Raw genomic sequence first — 23441 nt, 5'->3', positions numbered from 1 at the left:
TTATTTTATCTTTATTTTAGCTAACTCTGCATGGTAAGTCTCGTTTTTCTGGTAAATCCGGAAACAGACTAGTTACAATTTTTTTGCAGCTTGCAGTAAGCTTCTGCTTTTTTTTTTAATCCTCTTACTCTCTTTTAATTCATTTTTTACCACCGTTTTTTAGGTCTTTAAAAGCTTTGTAAATATTTGCTCGGCGTAAATCATTTCGCCATCTTCACTTTCATCATATTCCACAAGTTTTTTAAAATTAGTTTTCTTGCTCTTAATTCTCTTGCCTTTTTCTCTGTTTAATTATAGGATGTTTTTCGCACTAAACCCAGCAAGCACACAACGTTGAAAACAACGTTGGAATACGGTTGATCGACGTTGATCAACCTTATTTCAACGTTGTTTTCAACGTTGTGTGCTTGCTGGGAACTTATGCAACTTTTTTTTTTTTTTTTAATATTTATTTTATTTAAAATCAAACTACAGAATATTCTATTTCTAAATATTCTCTCGGCCTTTATCAGAGACAAAGTTCTGAAAAAAAACATGCTACTGTAAAGTAATGAAAAAAAACTTGCAGAAATAAATGTGTCAAACGATGTACATAGCAAAACTATCTTCCTGGTGTAGTTTATGTTACTACTAGATGTAGGGGAACAAGGGGCAAGATGACGAACGTTTTGAAAAGCATTTATATTTTGTTCAATAACTGTTTTAATAAGTAAAACTTTATCAAAAAGTGGAAAAAAAAAATTATTATGCGTCACATATGTATAAAAAAAACCCATATAACAATAAAAAATAGCCTGGAAAAAAGTCATTAACCGAAGTTACCTCAAATTATCATCTTGCCCCGTATGCGGGGCAAGATGGCGCCTTTAAACAAAGTAAATTCCATTATACATTACCTTCTCAAATAACACGATGTCATAAATTCTCGTTAATGAGATAATAATACAAACGGGTATGTAATTTTTTAAACAATTAAACTGTATATTCATATAAGGCTATGCAAAAAAAAGTCTACTAATCAGTTCATAGCAAATTCCAACACAACAAAATATAGCAAATGTCAAACAAAATATTTTAATGCATAATAAAGCAATGTAATAATGACTAAGCTACACAAAAGTTATTACAGTACAGGTTTATGGTAAAACATGTACTTTGGCGAAACGACAAACAAGTCATCTTGCCCCGTTCATCTTACCCCTAGGCTATCTAATCTTTAAAATGACTCAGAATTTTAATAATACTTGTATGGCTTCCAAATTGAATAAACTGAATGAGAAATTCTTGCTTACCTTTGGCTGGTGATGTAATGATGAAATAAAACAAATACAAGTGGATAAATTTTTTTTCCCCTTAAGGGGTATGCCCCCTGATAAAACTAAATCAGTAACTTGGTATTGCATGCTATAAAACTATATATTTTCTAAGAGTTCTTTATAAATTAGTGCAAATTATTAAAAAAAAAAAAAAAAAAATTCATAGCAAACAACTATAATGGCGGAAATAGTGGAAAAAGTCTATGATTTTAGCAGTTGATAATTTCAGAACTATTATGTATTTCTAAATGAAACTTTGATACTAGACTCTTTAAAGCAAGGTCTACAACTTAAACTAAAAAAATATTATAATTTTTGCCTCGATCACCCCAAATATTTAGTCGAAAATTTTAGCAAAGCTTAGACAAAAATATTTCTTGATTTAAAAGTCAAAACTCGAATGTTTTTAGCTTAAGTTGCAAGTACAAGTCATATAAACATACCCTGAAAATATGATCACTCTACCATCTCTAGTTCAAAAGATATCATTTGCTAAAACTGGCTTGTCAACAAAAACACTCATTTTGAGTAAAAGAACTTTAAAGTTTAAAATTTTGTAAAGACCACTTCAGCTTTAAATATATCATACAAAAATACTTATAATTAAAGAAAAAAGTTATATAAAAGCTCCAGACTCATAAGTAGTTTAAATTTTGATTTAAAAACAATCATATTAATTTTTTGAAAAAAATTAAACATTTTCTTAAATTATTGGGGGGCATACCCCTTAATATAGGAAAAACCTTTTTAATAATTATCTTTGATTCCGAAAATAATATTTATAAATAAAGCATAAATAAATCTAGTAGATGTAATCTACTTCCCTTTCAGCTACAGTCAGATTTCATATTTAGTTGAGTTTTGAAGATAACAATATGTTTTCATTTTGCCCCATTCATCATCTTACCCCATGTTCCCCTACCGTTAAAAATTGCACAAGAAGTTTCAACTACTGGTTCAAGCCGTGCTCATCGTATAAAGACATGAAACACGATCAGGATGGTAATACAGTATAATAACTCTTACAACAATTACTTTTTATTGTATGTCTGTTAATACTTTTTATTATGTATGTCTGTTAATACTTTTTATTATGTCTGTCTATTAACACTTTTGTTTTGTTATTGCAACATTTCATTATAAACTGTATTTTTCTGTTAATGCTTTGACGCTTATTTTTAAAAAAAACAGCTTAGTGGTTTTTGTTTATATATATATATAAATTTCTTTGCCGATTTTTTTTGCCCATGTATTTCTACATCTTTCATTAGTATAAAAATAGACTTTATTTTTCCGAACCCGAACTTTAAGAAAAAATAACTTTAGTACCCGAAACTTTAAGAAAGAAAATTCTGAAAATTGGTAAAAAGCGTTTGTTCAAAAAGGAAGAATAAAAAGGAAAATTAAATTAAAAAATTGCAAAAGGTTGCGCATCCAAATTAATACACATTTTCAAAAGAAATCTCAAATACTCTTTAAGATAAAATAATAGACGTGGACATGAAAGAGCGTGAATTAACTGAAAGAAAGCCGAGAAATTATTCCACAGAAAAAGTGTCAGGTTTTAACACCTGAAGCAATAAAAGTTAATGATCCAGAGTTTAAATAACAACTATAAAAGTATCTTAATTAGAAAAAAAGAGGTCGAACTCCAACTTTTAGGACATCCACGTATTTTTTCTGAGAAGAAAAACTCATTGATGTTTACTCGGGGAAACCATTCAGTAAAGCACACTTGTATAATAAATGAAAAAATTGTTGCACACTTGTGAAGAAATTTAGAAAAAACTTTTCAAACGGTTTAACAGAAAGTGAGTTTTTTGTTTCCAGAAACTTTCTTAAAAGCCAATGTGCCCTTTTTGAAATTCATATATTTCAAAAATATCTTTTGTTTTTTCGTTTTGATTATAATTCTCTCCAATTAACACTTATCCATTTGCAAATAAGAAAACAATTTTTCCAAATAATTTCAACGTTTTCTACATTTTCTCAATTTTTTAATAAAGTTGCTTTGTATATTTTCTTTTTTATGTTCATGGTCTGTAATATTTTCATAATCAGTACTTTCGTCCGGTAAAATAATGATAATCAGGATGAGGATGTTTTTTAACAAACCGATAACCAAAAGTAAATATTTTTCAAGGTACAAATTCTTAAAAAAATATAGTAACAATTTTTTACAAAAATATTAATAATGAACAAAATGCATTTTACAGCTTCTATTCCACTCTTGATGATGCATCATGCATACTTGGTAGATTTTTAAAACTCAAAGTTTTAATCAGATCAATACGTTCATTTGACCTTCAACCACTTTTTTAAAAAACTTAAAAATACTCCATTTTATGATTTCAGTTTTTCATAGCGCATTTTCCCATAACTTTGAACCGCGTTTATTTATAAGATCAATAAATTCGGTTTGATTTGTACTGCAACCCCTAATCTGCTTCATCGAACTGTTTTGGGAGAAGTCGATCCGTTTTCTAATAGGTTTGTTACTTCGTCTCTAGTGGCTTCTGGTGATAGCTCCTCATCTATTTCGTGATGAATTGCAATTGTGAATTCGTAAGTAACTCCTCCAATGACACCTCCAAGTAGCTGACCGAGTACCGAATAAATCCACCAGTTTCCATGAGAACTAAATTCAATTTACATAGATCTATCAGTTAGATTTTTAGTTACAAATTTACTAAAAAGAAAAAACATTTTAAAACCAAACCTAAATGGAGTATTTCCCCATCCAACCATTGAAATAAAAATTCTAGGTCCTAGGTCTCTAGCTGGATTTAAGCCAAACCCAGCATTTATGCCAAAGGTTGCACCGGCAGTCAAAACTATTAAACCTATCATAAAAGGTGCTACATTAGCACCAACTCCAATATTTTTATGATCTAAAATTGCAAATATAGTACCAACAAACAAAGCCGTTGCTAAAACCTGCGCAAAAAAAAAAAAAAAGAAAAGTTTAACATTATTTTATAATTAAATGTTTTCGAAAATGGGGATTACCTTTTGAAATTAAAAATATGTAATAAAATATCGGATATTCCAAAACGCAGTGAAAGAAAACCGTACTCTCACCTGATCGCTAAAACCGTTCAGATTAGAAACAAAATCTGGTGGGTAACTTGACCATATAACTATTGTTTCGTTGTTACCTTTAGTAAATTGTCCATCATGACCGACAAATTGCACCAAATAATCTTTCATAAAATAATTTAATATAAATATCAAAAAATAAAGAAAAAATTAAAAAAAAAGAAAATGATAAAAAAAAAAAATTCAAAAATACATTGAAATCTGTTAGAGAAACATATCTACCTTGATAAGCTGCAAAAACAATGGCCGATCCCAATATTGCTCCAATTAACTGCGAAATCCAGTATACAGGCAGTTTACTCCATTTAAAGCGACTGCAGACGGCTAACGCCAATGTAACAGCAGGATTTATGTGCCCGCCTATAATCAACAAGCTCAAGAAAAAAATTGAAAATAACATAAAAATGAAAAATTAAAAAAGATATTTTATCATAAACTTATTACAAAAACAGATTTAAAAATGCTTATACCTGATACACCTCCGGACCAATAAATTCCGAATGCGACGCCAAGACCCCAGCCCCAACTAACAGCCCAATATCCACCAAACTCTTGTTTAGCCAATACAAATTGGGCAATGCTGCCGATTCCGAACACCTGTTATACACATGCATTAATAATACACATGCATTAATAATACACATGAATGCGTAAAGGTTTAATTAGATTTCTTTTAACAATAAAAGTTTACAAATAAAAATTCTTAAAAGCGACAAAAAAAAAAAACACCCAAAAATTAACAGTTAAAAAAACTCCTTTTAAAAATTCTTTTAAAAAATACACCCCTTAAAAAATACGCTTAACAAATAAATGTTAACACAATAATGGGTTTATTAATACGAATGAGAATCACTCTATTATATGTAAACTTTCATACACATAGTATAAGTGTTCCCATCATCTCTGCTAGTCCTTCTCGCAATAGCCGTGGAGTTTTCATGCCGCGGAGTTGATCCATTTTTTATGTTTAATAGCTAAATAAATTCATTATATTAAAAATAATAGATTTTAAACCTCGCGCATACCCGCTCCCCTACTTTTTCTTTAAGAAAATTAAGAAAAAAGGTTAACTTCAAAAAAAACTTTTAAAAGACAAACTGCGTTTGCGGGTCGCTGTAATACAAATTTTCAAATCTTGTCATTTTGAAGGGTTACTAATAATAATAAGCATCTTTTTCCAACAGCGTGTGCAATCAAACGGAACAAACTTTTTCTCTTTTGAAACGCTTGAAAGATTTTAAAGGAGCAAGAAATTTACAGATTGTTTTCACTTTAGTTTTGACACTGATTTTTAAAGATCTATTTTTTGAGTTAACTTTCCGCTGATAAGGAAAATAAACTCTTTTTGTTAAGAAAATAAAGGAGCTTTTCAAAAACTAAAAAGTTCGGCCATTTTGGCAGTCGACAGGATCACATGTATATGCCCGCATACCTAAATTTCTTCACAACTATTGAACTATTATTTCATTCATAAAATATTTCTGAGAAGCAATAAGCATATCAACCCACGTTTCTTTGTAAGAGAAACACGAGTATCACAAGCATTAAAACTTAACATTTGTGTTTTGCTCACTGATCTCAAAAGAATATTTATAAAAAATTTTTTCATTAAAAATATTTTTGTTTTTGAGATCAGTGGTTTTAACACCTCAGGATACCTCTAAGCCTTACTGTACTTGTTTTCATATTTTAAATATATCTTTTCTGCTAAATCTTTTTTTAATTAAAATAAGGATTTGCATAAATATGTAGGAAATATTTATTTTTATTAGATTTATAACAAAGATACTTTGTTTTAATTAAAAACCCAACCGGGGTTGTCATAATTCCAACAGGATCGGTGCTGTAACAGAAATTGGTGTACACTGTTAAAAATTTCCGTTAAAAAACGGAAAAATATTCTGTTACTTGCACGGAAAGTATCCGTATATCCATGTATGGGATGTACAGTAGGGTGTCCCAAAATTATACAAAAAAACACTTTTTTTTAAAACTCCTTGTACACCCAAAATTCCTTGTCTATACTAAGGCAGAAGACAAATACATGCTAAAAAATTACTCTCAGATCATTTTAAGTGCTTACTGTAAAATTCCAAAATCTCTATTTTTTAGCTTTTCAAAATATCAAAATAAAATAAATAACAGTGTGATTACTTCGTCCACTAATATATATTAATATTATCATATAGAGAGCTTTAAATATTTATAAGTTCTTTTTGAGTTAAATTCTTTGTTACTTTTTTTCTCTCCTCTCTTGCTATCAATAGTATATTTTGGCGCTGTTCTTCCTTTTGAGAATATTTAAAAAAGTCGTTTATTAAGCCAATGTTTCTTTCAGCGCAGTCATTAGTTACACTAAGTCCTTTAACAAAAACTTCAAAAACACCATATGATTCAGTTTTTGAAAAGTTGGGATGAGAAGAAACCCAATCTTTAACTTGATTTGTGATTCCAAGGTGTAAAAATATAAGCCAGCTATCAGCAGTAACAAGTTCTGAAAGCTTGCTGTTTGGTAAGATTAAAACTGGATTAGGTTTTTCCATATTTATATTTTTTTGCTCTGGAACTGGAAAAGAAATTAACGAATTCAAAATCTGATACTTAACAGACATTTCCAAGTGAGAATCAACGAGTGAAAACACAACTATTGCTGGAGAAAGATACCACGAATGTTTATGAAAACTTTTAATCAAAGCATTACCAATATCAGCATTAAATTTATCCTTGATAACATATGCTGCTTTAAAAGCATTAAAATCATTAAGTACAGCGTGTTGAGCGCATCTAGATTTAAGGTACCATGGAGCATAACAAACAGCAACAATAAAGGCACATGTTTCTATTTCTTTTTTATTTTCATCAGGTAAAAAGCTTATAACAGTGGATGTCATCTCTAGTGAAAGAATATACAAAGCATCCGCCATAAATCTTGCTTCGTGACAAGCTCCAGGTTGATGAATTTTAAATTCTTTAAGCTTATCAGATTCGACGCCAAGATAAAAAGCCAAATATTTTACAAGGTGATTATAGTCATTTCTTGGAAAAATTTTATTCTCTAATGAATACTTTGCATAATCTTTAGCTGCTAGCGCCAAGATGTGAAGCTTGCTACCTATTTCGAGCTTGTTCCAATCAAATTTTTTCAGTTCTGGAACTCTTGAATTCACAGATTCATGAGAAGTTTCCCAGTTTCTTTGAAAAGCCAAGTACATAGATTTACTTGGACCCTTAGATTTAACTTTAGTGATAGCCTGTATTGCATGATTTATATGAAGTTCATATATGTGGTGACGACACATAAACCAAAACAAACATTTATTAAGAATTCTACTTATTATTATTATAGCTCCGTTTAGTCTACTGTATTACTTGATGTAGTATCAGTACAGACTCCAATTATATTATCCGCTATTTCAAAGTACTCTAAAATGTTTTGAATAACAATGGCTTGATTTTTTCCTTTAGTGCTCTCTACAGGTATAATTCCAAGTAGGCGATCGTCTTTTGTAGTAAATTCAGGACTGGTAACAGATATAGCAACCCTTTCCTTCTTAACAGTAATTTTTAACTTTTCCTCTATTTCTTTTACCAACTTACTGTCAAAGTGCAAGATCAAATTCTTTCCTGCCATTTCTTCGTAATAGCTTGATCTGATGGTGGTACCTAAATTAAAAAGAATTTATTTCTCTTTATAACTACTATTGATTGTTTTAATATCAGGGTGTTAGCCAAAATTAAACATTATACCACGTTTTTGCTGTATTGGGAATATTTATTGTTGTTGTTCAGGAAAATATTGGAAATTTTCAAGAAATTGTCCTAAAAAACTCAAAATAAGAATCAAAAAAAAAAGTCATTGATTTTTAGGAATTTTGAAACCATTGTGAATTCCCCAATATACACCTTTGGGCTAGCTAACACCCTGAATATAAATATTTTGAATGTAAACAAATCTACCTAAATCTTCAATATACTTGAATCTACTTCTAGCTACTAGATATATTTGAATCTACTTCTAGCTACTAGATATATACTGAGCTTCTAGATATATTTAAGTCATTGACATTTCCGCCTAAAGCTTTAATAACAGCTCCTAGAAACATTGTTTGTGAGCGAATGCTGATTCCGCATCTAACACTAACAGGTGTTGTAGCTAATATAAGATTGTCTCTGTCAAACTCTATTGCAATTTCTGAACAGCCAAACTTAGAGTGTTTTTGACGCTTTAGCTTTGTGTGTGTTGGAAGCTGGGTTTCACCCCTTTCTTGAAAATCTAAATCACTATCACTAGAAACTGAAGATTGGTGAGCAGCAGAACCTAAGTAACAAAAAGCAGTAATTACTTTATAAAGCAAATATAAATTTTAATTAAACTATTATTAAGAATAATTATTTAAAAGTTTTCAATTAAAGTTAAAATTTGAGATATCATTTACCTGATGCCTCAAATTCATCTGAGTTATGAGAGATCACTTCCATTTCAAAATCAACTTTTCTATCCAATCCAAAATATTCATTAACTCTACATTTTTCTTCATAAGATCTCATTCTTTCATACCTTTTAATTCTCCTTTCAACTCTTTGCTGCATATCAATGTCATATTTATCACTTATTACACCTCTCCTCATTGTTCTTTGATCTTGAAGAAAAGCCAAATCTTCTATAACTGCATCATTCGATCTTGGCATATCTTTATCTGATTTGATTTTATCTTCTATGTTGTTTTGAGAAATATCAAATAAATTCTCAAGAAATTCTTCAAACCGATTTTCGTGATTTTTTTTTGTAATTGTGTTCCAGGAAAGATAACTTGTATTTCGCATAGAAATGTACAGTTTATTTACTTTAATAAATTTTTTAACAATTTGTACTTCAGAAGTTATATACTTTCCAAAACCAGCATATTTCCATATGTTTACAACTTTTCTAAGGCAACATATCTCCATACTTGTAATATCAAGACAACTAAATTCTATGTTTGCTGTATATTTTCTCATAATGTTCATCCGCTTTTACAATTTAAATATCATTTCTAAATTCATTGTGCACAATGAATTACGCACAACGAGCCATATATAGTCATTGAACTACATATTCATTGTGCACAACGAATTACACAATGACGCAACTACAACACCCCTTGATCTCTAGATCACAAAGTCTGCATATCTATTCGGGAACTTCCGCATTCGCATCGATTTTCGGTGATTCAGGTTGTCCGCAATGGGTTCTTCCGATCCTCTAGTAGGCAAATCGGCTGCGATGGGAACAGGACGGACGTCCGATATGTGTCTCGGCAATCCATTGATCTCTACCGAAACTCCTCGTCCTTCATTTGTAACTTTTCCTCTGTTCCATTCGTTCGTACATTTCGAGTCAGGTGGTTTTACAAATACTTCTTGTCCTTGAAAATAATTGTGGAGAACTTCTTCGTTGGTTTTCACAGAAATTGTGTGTGGTTTCCACTCATAAGAAAATATAGCTTTGTAGGGGAGCGATGTTTCCTCGCCATTTTTCCTGGGAGCCCGGTTATACCAATATACCATTTTTAGCGGATCTTTGCCACTTCTGGCTGCCATTCGCTTGATAGTGCGGTGATGACGTTCAACAATTCCGTTCCCTGATGGCCTGTAAGCGCAACGAAACAGGATGGACACTCCCCATTCTGCGCATAATTCACTAACGAGTTTTGAGCGAAAGGTCTTGCTGTTGTCAAATAGAACTTGCCATGGTGGTCCTCTTTCTCGAAATATTTCTTCCAAATGGAAACACACTGTTGTTTCTTTCTCGTTCTGTAGCTTTCTCCAAATTGCAAACTTGCTTCTTTTTCCACAGTCAATAATAGACAAATAATTCTCTGATTTATAGTGGGTTACATCGATAGCTAAACGGTGCCAACTCTTTCCAACTTCAAGATTTCCTTCTTCCCACTTTATTGGCGCAGGATCCACCGATAAACATCTTTCGCAACTTTTCACGACTGATTCAACGTCTTTTCTACTAACCTTCTCCTTCGGATATGTCTGTTTCATCAGATAAAGGGTTCGATTGACTCCAAAGTGATGAAGATTATGAAATGACTTCACATCAGGCGGTACAACATTTGCTGTCATTGCAGAATGGTTTAAATGCAGCCAGTTCTGCGGTACTCTCGTAATAGCATCGGCTTTATTTTCTGCCGACTTTACCAGAAAAAGTTTTAATTTTATACCGCACTCCTTCACAAGGTCTTCAATTAACGACAACCGGCGACGGACAAGTGGTTCTCCAAGACCGTGTACTCGAACGGGTTTGTCACCGATAATTAAGAAGTTCAACCAGCCGGCAACAGTAACCGAATCACACTTTATGGTAATACATTCGAATCCCCATTTTGTTGCTAGATTTATTCCTTTTATCACGGCTTCTAACTCTGCAAGGTTAATGTGAGCCGTATCATCTTGTTTCCTCAACCACGAACAGTCTTCTACTATTTCCCCAGCCACTTCCAACACTATGCCAACGGCTAAGCTGCTTGCATCACACCACACTGTTGCTTCGGAAGTGTTTTTGACGTTCCATGACCCATGAACGGGATCTTCTTTTGTAAGTCTTTCATTTAAACTGTTTACTAATTTGACAATACGTTCGTCCACAAAAGAGTCCCATCCACAACTACTCGAAACTCTTTTTAGATAGCTGCACGAAGGGCGCAACCAATTTGCTATTGGAAAATGTCCGGTCAGCTGTCTGCACCAAGAAAAGATTTGCCGACGTGTCATTTTTCCTTCAGGAAATTTAGGTATGTTGTCACGTTTCCAACGGACTTGGTTGTATTGTTTGTACACTCGCAATCCAAGCACACGACCGCCGACAAGTTTTTCTGGCAACTTAGAATCCAAGCCATATTTTTCCAAGAGTTCTCGAACTCTGCAACTTGACACTATGTTATTATTGACAATGATATCATCAATAAATGAGTCCGTCCCAGCCTCGACAACTTTGTCTACGGATAATACCTTTTTTAAAATTTTAGTCATTATTCTGGGCGCCACATTCAAACCAAAACCCAATCTTGTTAGACAGTAACGCTTCCCTTCATATTCCACGACTTGATATTTCCACAGTGCTTCGTCGACACGAATCTGCAGATACGCTTTCTTTAAATCGATTATTTCAAGATTTTCTCCCAACTTTCTCCAGTTGCGAAGTTTGGTACTGCAAACGTCGCCATCTGCAGTATGACTGGACACAAATTGATTCAGCTCCCGGTAGTCCATCACCGGACGTACTTTTAATTTGTTTCGTTGAATTACTGCCATCAACGGAATGATGCCATTACATCTCCCTTCAAATGGTTTCAGCCATCCCTGTGCTATCCATTCACTTATTTCCTTTGCATAATCACTTTTAACGTCATCAGAGATATGATAGTTTGGAATTTTGTTTGTCAAAGTTGGTGGTTCTATCAGCCACTTCCAAGACACGCTCCAGCTACCATTTTTGAATTCTGCTACGAAGTCTTTATCAATCAGCTTTTGAATAGTAGGCGAGGATACTTCATTCGTTTTTTCTTGAGAGACTGCAGTAGCACTGATAGATAGTTTTTCCACATTGAAGTTTATGGTTTCGCCGTCTCTCCCAACTTGGACACCTCCAAGCCGTCGTATTGCGTCCATACCAAGTAGCATTTGATATTCGGGGACAATGTTGGCAACCAGGCATTCCAAATCGATGGTAGTGTTATTTATAGAAAGATTAACAACAATCTGGTGTTTTACTTCAATTGACTTTCCATTCATCATCACGACCTTTTGTCTTGCGTGTTTGACATTTTTTGCGTTTACGATATCCCGACTTAAAATTGATTTCGAGCATCCAGTATCCAACAATGCTTTTATTTTTCTTCCATTGACATAAACACAGAGAGTTGGTGGTTTTATATTTCGTGGGAAGCCACTCGCGCATAGACGGGTGGCTTCCCTTCCATGTTTTTTGAGTTCGTACACTTTTTGTAACAGTTCAGGGCCAGGTGGTTGTCCATTCCACACACAAAACACTTCTTCTTCTCAATTCCTTCGCTGCAATTTCGACTGATATGTCCCTCCTCACCGCATCGGTAGCAAGTCATGGTCTTTTTTCCGTTTCCTTGAGGAACCTTTCTTGGACCAATAGCACCAAGATTCACGCGACTAACAAAACACGATTCTTTACAACGCAAGATTACCAAACTTCTTGCTTTTTCAGCGATCTGGTGCAGCGACATTGTTGATATCGAGAGTGCTGTTTGGAGTTGTTTTCTTGCTTCGTCAGGTAATCCGAGAATAAATGCGCACCTTATCCACTCTTCGCTTACGTGAGACGATATTAGCTTGCTCAGCCTTGTTAATTCTGCGAGATATACGTCAACGGACTCGTTTTCCTTAAGACGACGATTCACGAACTCTTCGTATGCTGTTAGCGGAGAAGCAGAGAAGGCAGTAGTCAGTGCATTTTTCACTTCATTGTAGTCTTCTTTTATCTCATCACTGAGTCCTTGATAAACGGCAAACGCTCCGCCAGAAAGAAATAAGGGGAGCACCACATTCAGCTCGTCAACTTTTTGAAGTTTTGCTACCAGTTCCAACTTCTGTATCCATTCTGAAAATTCACCCGAACCATCGTACTGCGACACCAAATCCGCGAACTTTATAACAATACTCATTGCCGAAATAGCTTGTAATATCAAGACAACTAAATTCTATGTTTGCTGTATATTTTCTCATAATGTTCATCCGCTTGTACAATTTAAATATCATTTCTAAATTCATTGTGCACAATGAATTATGCACAACGAGCCATATATAGTCATTGAACTACATATTCATTGTGCACAATGAATTACACAATGACGAAACTACAATACTTTCATAACAAAAATCTTTGTCATGGCAAACCATATCCCTACTCCCACTCTTTGTTTTGCAAGAGAAATTTTCTTGAGTAGACTTGAACCTTTTACTTTTTTCTGTAATAACATACTGATAATATCGTAGAACTGTTCCATTTGTTGGTAGTTGATGTATGGGAAAAACAGAAATTGGACTTCTGAGAATGTAAAGTGGTCGACGCGGGTTTAAATTAACATTATAGTTGGATTTTTTTATTTTAGCAGTCTTCTTTCTTTTCGCCATAACATAAATATATTTTAATTTTTTTATAATTAATTTTTATCAATATTTAATTTGTAATAATAAACTACGCAAAATATTCTTTTGTAAAGAGTAACAGTTTGATTCGTTGTTTTTTTATCAGAAAAAAACGATTGGCTTAAGTTTGTTTACCTTATTTAATCAAGATTGCGGCTTTCAAAGTTGGTGACGAGCCGTTAAATACAGGAAAGTCTCCCTATTTTGATTGGATGGCGAAAAATTGGTCTACAAAGTCCGAAAAACATTATTCTCGTTTGCCGGACTTAGTGACTTCTATATGATATATGTGGAATACGTATATGAAATATTATAAATATATTTTTAGAGATAAGGACCGCGTGAGACACATATTTTAAAACAATAGCTAAAAAAACAATTTTTTTTGGATAAAATGGCACTTGGAGCCGTTGCCAAAAACACTAAAATTTTAAATTACCCCAGCCATCGCATCTAAAAATTTACACAATTTTAACAAAATCTTTTTGCCATACTGAAAGGGTTGTTCGAAAGAGATTTTTCACAATTTATAATAGGCAAATATATTTGACCTAATTTGGGGTAAAACATTTGACCGAATTTTGTAACTTTTTTGATCTGTTCCCTGACTCGAATCAATTTTATAAAAAATCTGCCGCGCTTAAATCACAGAAGACAATAAAACCGCAACAACCCCCGTTTTCAGAGGGAGTAATTGCAATTGCAAAAAGAAATAAAACAACATCTCTGTCCTCTATTCTTGCTCTGATAAAAATATCTCTTCACTGAAAACCATAAACAGCTGCCGCTGCTGCTTCATGGAAGTAATAAACAAATGCTGTGGAGAATGAACTAATATTTTTAATTATAGATTTCATGGTGTTTATTTGTAATTGTTGATTTAAATCCACATTGGGTACGGTAAAAAGTGTGTTGTTGAAATTTTAAAAGTTTTTTTCTTATGTGAATACAGAATTATGTATAAATATATTAATTGATATTTCATTTGCTCTGAAAATTCTGAATACACCCAAACATAGAAAACAGGTTAAAAGTTGGACTTATATAATGACTCATTAACTCCAACATTTGCTTACTCGAATTAACTTATCTGCCCCTTGGAGAGCCGACATATTGGGAGTTAAATATGCAATTAAATATCTACAAAACTGCAATTACAAATATAAATTGGTAAATGAAAGAAGTTTTGGGAATGAAATTATCGAAGTTTTTATTAAATTAGTTTAAACTAATTTAATAAAAATACTTTGTTGTATAATACATTACACAATTATGTGTTGCAAAAGCTCTGTTATTTAAATAATATTATAATGATGTAACCAACATTATTTCTTTATATAATCTATTAAAAACAGACTACTGAAAGGTTATTAAAACATCAAAAAATGTAACACATCAAAGACAAGTAAAAAATATTTAATTAAACAAAACTAGTTAGAGTGAAACTTTTTCTAAATTGTAAAAAACCACAATCAAATCTTTTACTTTAACACTTCACACCAAAACTGTTAATCTCAGTAATGCACAAATGTGTTGTATAAACATTTTCAATAGAAACTCCAAAAACAATAAGAATCACACTACAACATAATTTATCTTGTTCTATTACTGAAGTTGCATCAACATTTTTTCTAATAACTCCTTTTTTTAAACTAACTTATCATCACTCTTTTTCTTAACTGAAAAATATTTTTTATAGTAACTACTAATCCAGTGTTTGATGTAGTAATTCATGTTAATGCTTGATAAATCCACTTTCAGTTCTTCCTTGGCTAAAAACAATGGCTAAAATGGCTTCTTTGGCTAAAAACAAAAACAATTTCTTTAAAAAATATCTAAAGAAATTGCTGCATAAAGTCTTTCATATTAATAATATCATCAATAGTTGAGTATTACTGGATCTTGAAGACAAAATATTTAATATTAGATACCTTCAAAGTTATAGGTACATAGTTACCAATTTGATACTTCAACTTTGGCCACATAGTCTTTCATAAAGTCAAAAATGAAAAAAAAAAAATTTTTTATATGGCTATTTCATTAGTCAATGAGTTTATTTGCATAGCATTAAAAATTAGACAAAGTAAATACTATATGCATGGTCAAATAAACGTTTTTTTTTAACTTTGACAAATACTTCCGGATATATTAAACTTTGGATAATTGTAATGTCATGGTTAATTATTTCCGGAGATAGATGAGCAGTATCTATGTTCAGTTCATTTTCAGTCAACATATGATTTGTATGCGATTTTCTGTACCCAAAAAATTCCAAAATTTTTTTCTGATCTAAATTTTAATCAATCAAAGTAAAATAATAAAAATCAAATTGCAAAACAATCAAAAAGGTAAACTAATTATTGAAACAAGGGTTTCAAATAGGCTAAAGTGTATATATGCAATGGTTTAGAACTTATGCTAGCTTTAAGTTTTGGAAAAAGTAATGAATACAACATATATGACACCAAATAAGCAGTATTGATTGAAATTAAAAAATCAAAAAAAGTATTTTACCTGGTGATAAAATGTTTTTTTTAATAATACAATTAGTTTGTGTTTCAAGTTTTGGCTTCTTTAATTTACTTGATGACTGTAATTGAGAGTCTTGATAAAAAAAAAAAACATATTTAAAAGCATAAAATTGAACATATAGATATCAGTAAGGCCAAAATATATATATATATACCTTTTATTTTTAAATTCCAGTTGGTAAAATCAAGAAAACTATCTATTTCATCTGCAGAAGGCTTTGCAAGTCTTATGTTTGATGTTTTACGCTTTTTTTTGGTTGAATAAAATGGAGACTGCTTGGTTATTTGAGTGTTTGATGGAACATTACTTTTGAAATGTAATTCATTTTGCTTATTTGTTGTTAAGTTTAAAAAGGTATTTTGAGCTAATGATATATTTTTGTGTAAGCTCTTCAAACCTTCTTCATCTGATACTGTACTACAGGTAACTAAATTAACTAGATTGTTTAAATTTTTAATAATGGTATTTTTTAAAATATTAATATCTGCAGGTTCACATCCTTTTACAACTTTACACTCTAATTCAATAGAATGTGTTGGCAAATGAATAGGTTCATTTTTTTTAGTTTCACAAACCCTGCTAAGACGATGTATTAAATGAATGTGTTTACAGGGGATATTTTTGGTTAGAAAATCCATACAGTCGCAACTATATAAATGAGCACATACTTTACATTCTGGACATTTTGTGAGGCATTCGTTTATTTCACACAATTCTTGGTGTTTTAAAACTCTGTATAGGCAAGCATTTGTTTCAGACTGTACTAGCCTTGCTCCTTTATCATCCAAAGTAAAACTTTCATTCAGTTGCAGACTTGCAATGTGCCTAGAATGCACCATTTTCAACTTGAAGCTGATTTTACCTTTAGTTAATTTTATTATTCTTTCATATACTTTGTCTCTGTTAAACTTTAACAAAGCAAACAAGCAATTATCAATTCTTTTATTATGCTTGCCTTGTAGGTAACTGTACTTGAAGACTTTGTGAAAAGATTCAACATACATATTTGTATTTATGCCAAGACCCATACGATAACAGAATGCCCAATTTTGTTTATTACTGACCCAATATTTCTCAAAATACTCCGCAAATAATTGTGTTAAATCAGATGATTGCAAGTAATTCATTAATAATTGTAAATAGTCATCAAATAGGTTTCTATCACTTAGCTGTAAAAGAAAGCGAATACGTTTGTATATATCTGCTTCCATTTCAATATTGTGTATTTTTTTATGCAATTCTTCTCTCCAAGCTTTATCAACATGCCAAGTACACCAGAACTTTAAAGGCTCACACAAATAAGCATCACAAAACGCTTCGTAATATTGTGATGCCATATCACTCATTATCCAAATTGGACAAAAATTTCCAGAATGTTCTTTTAGTTTTATAAAAAATAATTTTAGAAATCTGAATGAATCACTATTTGATATGCACCATCCAACAGGTTGCCCCTCTCCAAATTCATCAATAACTAATATTGTTGTCAGCAGAAAATCATAGGCATTTGTGCCATGTGTAGAATCAATACAAACACCATTTTTGCCAAACTGTTGTAAAATTTTTTTTTGATGCTCTGTTTGCATTATAATGATAAAGTCAGCATCTTTAAGTTTATTAAATGTATCTGACTCTCCCTGTAATTTATAATGTAAAACATGATTATTTTCCTTCATTTGCCACTCTTTTAGCCAAATTGCAACACTATCTTGGTCATTAGCATGAAGCTGTATAGAATTAATGTTAAATGCTTTTTCGAGATTTTTAATATCTTGGTATTGAGTTAAATGTAATCTGGATTGAACAGAACCCATTTCATCTCTAATATCATCTAGGATTCTATCTTTGGTTACACCCATTTTTAGTTTGCTGGCAATTTCTAGTCTTTGAGCACTTGATAGGGAAATATGTTGAATTTCATTGCTATGTCCATAGTGAGAATAACAAGCGTGAACCAGAATTGTTCCATCTAAGTTTTGGTAAACTTTTAGAGTGGATGTGCAATTTTTTGCAATTTTTCGAGTGCCTATTTTGTAAAATATTCATTATGGTAATAAATAATCTATTATGGTAAATAGATAATTGTAACTATTAAGATTACAATTAACTGTACTTATATATTATACATAACTTTTTAAATTGTTTTAAAGAAAGATAATAAAGAAAATTCTAATAATATAAACAAAACATAAAAATAATTAAAAAATAAACAAAGTAGTCTTCAGAGACTATTTCAGTGAAACATACCACTACTTTTAGCTATTCTTTTCTTTGCCATGCTTTTATAAAATCCACTTCTGTTGCATTGATAGTATGATACTTTCCTACCATTTTTATCCAACTTTTCACCAGAAGTTAAAACATATTGCATTGAGTTATTACTTTCAATATCTGATTTCCACAAATCAAATTCTAAACATTAACAAAAAAATGAAACAACAATTATAAAAAAAAGGTAATAAGAAAGACAGATAACTGATTGTTTAATTCCTTTACAAATTTGGCAATGATTCATAATATAAGAAGCTACTATTCTGAAAGATGCATTATAAAAGGGCCTGCAACAATAACTTACAATATAAACTATGAATAATCTACTCCTGTGAGTATTGTGAAATTAGTTAACTATTTAATTTTTTTTTTTTTAAATCTTGAAAACAAAATGAAACTCAAATTTAAAGAAGTAAACAAAAAAATAAATAAAAATCATTTTTTTTATAAAAGCATATAAAACAATTTACTTCAAAAACATATAACTACCTTTAAAATTAGAAAATGATAATTTTTCTTCCTGAAAAGTATAAAAATGAACCGCAGATAAATGTTTTCGTAAACCATTAATTTGTCTGCATTGAAAACCACATTCTAGACAAAAAGAAATGCCTGACTGAATATATGCTTGAGCTTCATTAATCAATTTGTGCTTATTTTTTATATGTCGCTGCATATTCTTTTTTTTGGTGAAAGTAACATTGCAAAATGCACATTTTAGAGATGAAAAATTGTTACTTTCTATATTAACAATAATATTCTTATTTAATGATGATTCAGAAACATTTGTATATTTGAAATCTTCATTAGAAGGCACTTCGAAACTGCTAGAAACTTTGCCTAAAGCAGGAACAACAAAATCCAAATTTATTTCTTTACTAATAAACCATGACATTAAAACCAATCTTAAATATTTAGAATATTTTGTAGGCTCTTGTAGAAAAATGTAATTATTGTTCTCTCTTTTATCATTGCTTATTATATGTACAAAGTAATCATAATTTAAACAAGATATCGCACAAATTATTATAGTAATAACTCCACAAATATTTCCACATGTCTGCATTGGGTAGTTTCCTCTGCATAATGAACTGCATTTTTTGACGCCATATCTGTGCGTTTTTGGATCATGACAGTATGTAATGCTAACCTCTTTATTTAAGTGATACAATTTTCTGATCAATAATTTAACTTTACATAAAAAATCATCTGGAACTGACCAACCTAATGAATCTCCATAGTAAAAACTACACTCAATATTATTATAAACTGCAAATGCCCAATGGGAACCAGGATTAAAATCTGTGCCAGAGAATGTTTTTTCATTGTTTCCTCCAACATTTATAATAAATATCAATTTAATAGGGACAGAAGTTAATCTTGACACATAATGCTCAATATTTCCTATAAAGTTAAAGTAAATTACCTTTGAATGGCTTTGAATAGAATTTAAAATACAAGATATTTGCATCATATGATCTGAGGAGAGCCATCTAGTACAGCATAACTCAGCTAAAGTATTAGGGTTCATCCCATATTCTGAAATTTCTGTACTAGCTGGCTTTCTAAAAAGCACTTCCTTGAATTTTTCAATTAAATTTTGAGGAGGGAATATACCAATTGATTTTGGTACCAACTTTGGAGAATTAAACCATGTCAGCTCTTGATCAACTGCTAATTTGATCTCTTGAACCCTATGAAGCGCTATTAGATGCTGAACACTTTCATAGAGGAATTTCCCTAAATTACATTCTACGTAATGAATTCCACTTGCAATATTATTGCGGAGAGATAATTCAGTTGACCATCTCATTAACTGATGTTTAGGTGGCAAACTCATAAGAGAAAACACATCTTCAACTTTATCAAAAGAAAACTGGCTGGTTTTGATGGAATAATCTTGAACAGTTTTTATAAATTGTTTATGTGACTCGTATGCATCTTGTCGATTATAACTATTGATCGTAAGCTGATTAAGCTTCATTTTGTTTAGAGATAAGCTACCAGATACCTTAAACATAAAATTTGTTATTTAGAAATAATAAAAAAAAAGTTTAAAATAGTTATATTATTAAAAGAAGTAGCTAACTCACAATCGTTATTGCGAATTAGAAACTGGAAACTGTAAGCGTGCTCTTTAGTATATATATTTCTATATATATATATATATATATATATATATATATATATATATATATATATATATATATATATATATATATATATATATATATATATATATATATATATATATATATATATATATATATATATATATGTACATCCATACATGGTCATAAAAACATAAACTTTTTTACGATCCGGCAAACGATTAAGTTGTTATTCGGGCTTTGCGGAACAAGATTTCTTATCCAATCAAATTAGGGAGACTTTCCTGTATTTAACGTTTAGTAAGTTGGTGTATTCACAAGTCGATATTTTAAATAAGATAAAGTTGGTTTAATCAAAATCAATAATTGCTAAGAAAACAACTAATTGTCAAAAAAGTACAAAAATAATACTCAAATAATTATTGTATTAAAAACATATCAGTATATATATATATATACATATTGTTTTTAAAAGTTCTTAATATTTAGAACAGTGATCAAGAAAAGTGTGATAATACTAAGTTATTGAGTTGCCATCATATCCTACTACAAAGCTACCAATATTTTTTTTAATGATTACAGATGTTTAAACTATAAAAAACTACAGTTATTAGAATTGTTAAAAGAGTAAGTTTTTATTTAGAAGAAGCGGAAATATTTGAGTTTAAAAAAAATCAGTATATTTAATAAAATCCCTTTTTTCAAATTTCTACAGTAAGCACTTGAAGTGATCTTAAAAACCTTTTTTCAATACTAGTGGTCTTCTATAAGTGTATAGACAAAGAATTTGGTGTGTACAGCTTTTTTTTTTTTTTTTTTCGTATTTTTGGGACACCCTAATGTACAGATACATTATGTACGGAAATTTTCCGTATCTGCGGCCAAATTTTCAAATACGGAAGTTTCCGTTGTATTAATAACTGCAGTTATAATCAACATGTTAAACCGCCATAAGTGATGATTTTTCAAACTTATATTTGGGTACACATTTAGCTTCAAAAAGAAATAGAAATATTTATAAAAGTTGACAATTGCATCTTCTTCTTCTTCGATTATTTACTGAAAAATTTGTAATGCTTTCATCAAAAGTTGGATTTCACTCTAGATATAATATTTATAACATAATTTTTTATAAAATATAATAATATTATATATTAATTTATGTAAATATTGTAATATATATATATATACATATATATATATATATATATATATATATATATATATATATATATATACTATATATATATATATATATATATATATATATATATATATATATATATATATATATATATATATATACTGATGTATTATCAACTCCAGGGATATTAAATTAATTATTTTTAATTATTTTGTGTTTAGCAAAAATATTAGTAATAAAGAGAGATATAGTGGTTTTGTAACAATTTTTAGCTTAAGCAAGAAAAAGTTAATTTTCAAACATTCTTAGAATAATGAAATGTTATTTCATAAATTTAGTTTTTTTTTTAGCGATGATTTAGGACCAGATGGGTTAAAGTTATTAATTTTCTGTTATAAAATATTCATTTTTCATTATATTATAATATATAACAATGGTATATAAAATAAGTAAAATAACTTAGTATAAAAAATTTAAAATTTTATTTTTTAAATGGTTTTATAATAAATCAAAATAAATTTTTATTAAAGATTAGAAAAGAACATTTAGATTGTTAAAATGTTTATTAGAATGAATAATTGTTATTAGAGTTAAAATAGAGTTTTAAACTTTTTCTTAATTTATCTGCTGCTCAAAAAATCATCGTATTATTTGGTAGGTAAATTTAGTAATTGATTATTAGAATTTGATTTCAAAGAAGTTCTAAAGATTTTTATTTACTTAATAATATAAAAAAATCTAATTTTCTAATTTTAATTTAAAACTAATTTAGTACTGGCACCAACAATGGTAAAAAATTGGCCTTCGCTAAATCAGTCATATAGAGTAACAATTTTAAAGTAATCAATCATTGCACACAATGAGTTATTTTTTAAATTTATTACTTTATTAAATATTAAAATGTTTCCTTACTCAAAAACTTATGCATTTTTATTTTTAGTTGATTCGAAATGGATAAGAAAGGAAATACTATATTTTTTTGCATTTGAGTTGATTTATTTATATTTTACGAAACTAATATATATATATTAGATAAAAATAAATTTTTATGTACTGTGGGGTGCAAAAAAAAGCCACACTGATATTTTTTCTTGATTTCAAGTATAAATTGTATAATCAAGCAAAACAAAAAAAATTGGATGTGGCAGTGAAAAATTCAGGAAAGAAGAGGTATGCATATATATAAACTAATATTTATATAACAAAAATCATTAAAGATACAGAATAATATGGGCACATTTAATATTTTAGAAAACAGCGAACGGATATAGAAATTGGACGAATTATTGAAGCTGCTGACCGAGGAGAGTCTCATAGAAGCTATGTAGAGCGTTTTAAACTCCACTATTAGCAGATTGGTGAAGAAATATAAACAAAATGGTACAACTGAAAGCTCTATTGGATCAGGGAGAAAACCTAAAACTTCAAAAAAGGAAGATCGCTACATTCTTAATGTTGTCAAAAAAGATTGTAAAATCACATGTAGTGAGATAAAACTAGATTTGAACCTTACTAATATCTCAAAGTGGATAATATCTCATCGAATAAAAGTATCAGGTGAATTTTTTTCTGGAAAGCAAATAAAAAAACCATTTGTTAGTGAAATCAATCGCAAAAAAAGATTAAAGTGGTGCATTGAGCACAAAGATTGGACATGTGAACAATAGGCTAAAGTTATTTGGAGCGACGGGTCTCCTTTCATCTTGTTTTATAATGGTCGACCTCACTGTTGGAAATTAATTGGGGAAAATTCAACCCCCAAACATGAAACGCAACCATTAAACATGACAAAAAGGTCAA

The 23441-nt window shown here is 30.2% G+C and overlaps 2 protein-coding genes and 1 pseudogene across 4 annotated transcripts; all 3 read right to left on the bottom strand.

Annotated features, from left to right (window-relative positions):
• Nucleotides 1-3450: 3450 nt before the first annotated feature.
• Nucleotides 3451-5469, bottom strand: LOC145187099 (aquaporin-9-like). Its single transcript, XM_080063410.2, has 6 exons — nt 5293-5469; nt 4886-5012; nt 4638-4775; nt 4398-4519; nt 4036-4253; nt 3451-3954 (listed from the first exon to the last, which is right to left on the bottom strand). The coding sequence occupies exons 1-6, from the start codon at nt 5371-5373 to the stop codon at nt 3765-3767; spliced, it is 876 nt and encodes a 291-aa protein (XP_079919536.2). The 5' UTR covers nt 5374-5469; the 3' UTR covers nt 3451-3764.
• A 1004-nt stretch (nt 5470-6473) lies between these two features.
• LOC149884831 (uncharacterized) lies at nt 6474-13694 on the bottom strand (annotated as a pseudogene). The gene is made up of 5 exons (XR_016454948.1): nt 13293-13694; nt 8852-9356; nt 8451-8733; nt 8373-8410; nt 6474-8078 (listed from the first exon to the last, which is right to left on the bottom strand). The product of XR_016454948.1 is annotated as an uncharacterized LOC149884831 (transcript).
• Nucleotides 13695-14856: 1162 nt separating this feature from the next.
• Nucleotides 14857-20610, bottom strand: LOC149884830 (uncharacterized). Of its 2 annotated transcripts, XM_090095785.1 has the most exons (8): nt 20480-20545; nt 19813-20397; nt 18876-18980; nt 18363-18527; nt 16270-18141; nt 16098-16187; nt 15515-15872; nt 14857-15386 (listed from the first exon to the last, which is right to left on the bottom strand). In XM_090095785.1, the coding sequence occupies exons 2-7, from the start codon at nt 19877-19879 to the stop codon at nt 15658-15660; spliced, it is 2514 nt and encodes an 837-aa protein (XP_089951911.1). In that variant the 5' UTR covers nt 19880-20397; nt 20480-20545; the 3' UTR covers nt 14857-15386; nt 15515-15657. The 2 variants fall into 2 exon arrangements, with proteins under 2 accessions (XP_089951911.1, XP_089951910.1); XM_090095784.1 differs by having other exon boundaries at nt 18876-20397; nt 20480-20610.
• Between the last annotated feature and the right edge of the window lie 2831 nt (nt 20611-23441).

The sequence above is a fragment of the Hydra viridissima genome, unplaced genomic scaffold (assembly GCF_058129835.1).
Source record: "Hydra viridissima isolate aposymbiotic clone 2 unplaced genomic scaffold, HvirCarnegie_v1 scaffold_8, whole genome shotgun sequence".
Lineage (NCBI taxonomy): Eukaryota > Metazoa > Cnidaria > Hydrozoa > Anthoathecata > Hydridae > Hydra > Hydra viridissima.
This window is presented reverse-complemented; position numbering and strand designations above follow the sequence as displayed.

Excerpts from the sequence above, each read along its gene's own strand:
- LOC145187099 (XM_080063410.2), bottom strand. The coding sequence starts at position 5,373 with ATGGATCAACTCCGCGGCATGAAAACTCCACGGCTATTGCGAGAAGGA. Across the intron at positions 4,520-4,637 it reads TGTTTTTGCAGCTTATCAAG|ATTATTTGGTGCAATTTGTC; the intron begins GTAGATATGTTT and ends ATTTTATGAAAG. Across the intron at positions 3,955-4,035 it reads TGGGGAAATACTCCATTTAG|TTCTCATGGAAACTGGTGGA; the intron begins GTTTGGTTTTAA and ends AATTGAATTTAG.
- LOC149884830 (XM_090095784.1), bottom strand. The coding sequence starts at position 20,370 with ATGAAGCTTAATCAGCTTACGATCAATAGTTATAATCGACAAGATGCA. Across the intron at positions 18,528-18,875 it reads ATCATTTTCTAATTTTAAAG|AATTTGATTTGTGGAAATCA; the intron begins GTAGTTATATGT and ends GTTAATGTTTAG. Across the intron at positions 15,873-16,097 it reads AAAAAACATTTTATCACCAG|ATCAGAAAAAAATTTTGGAA; the intron begins GTAAAATACTTT and ends ATTAAAATTTAG.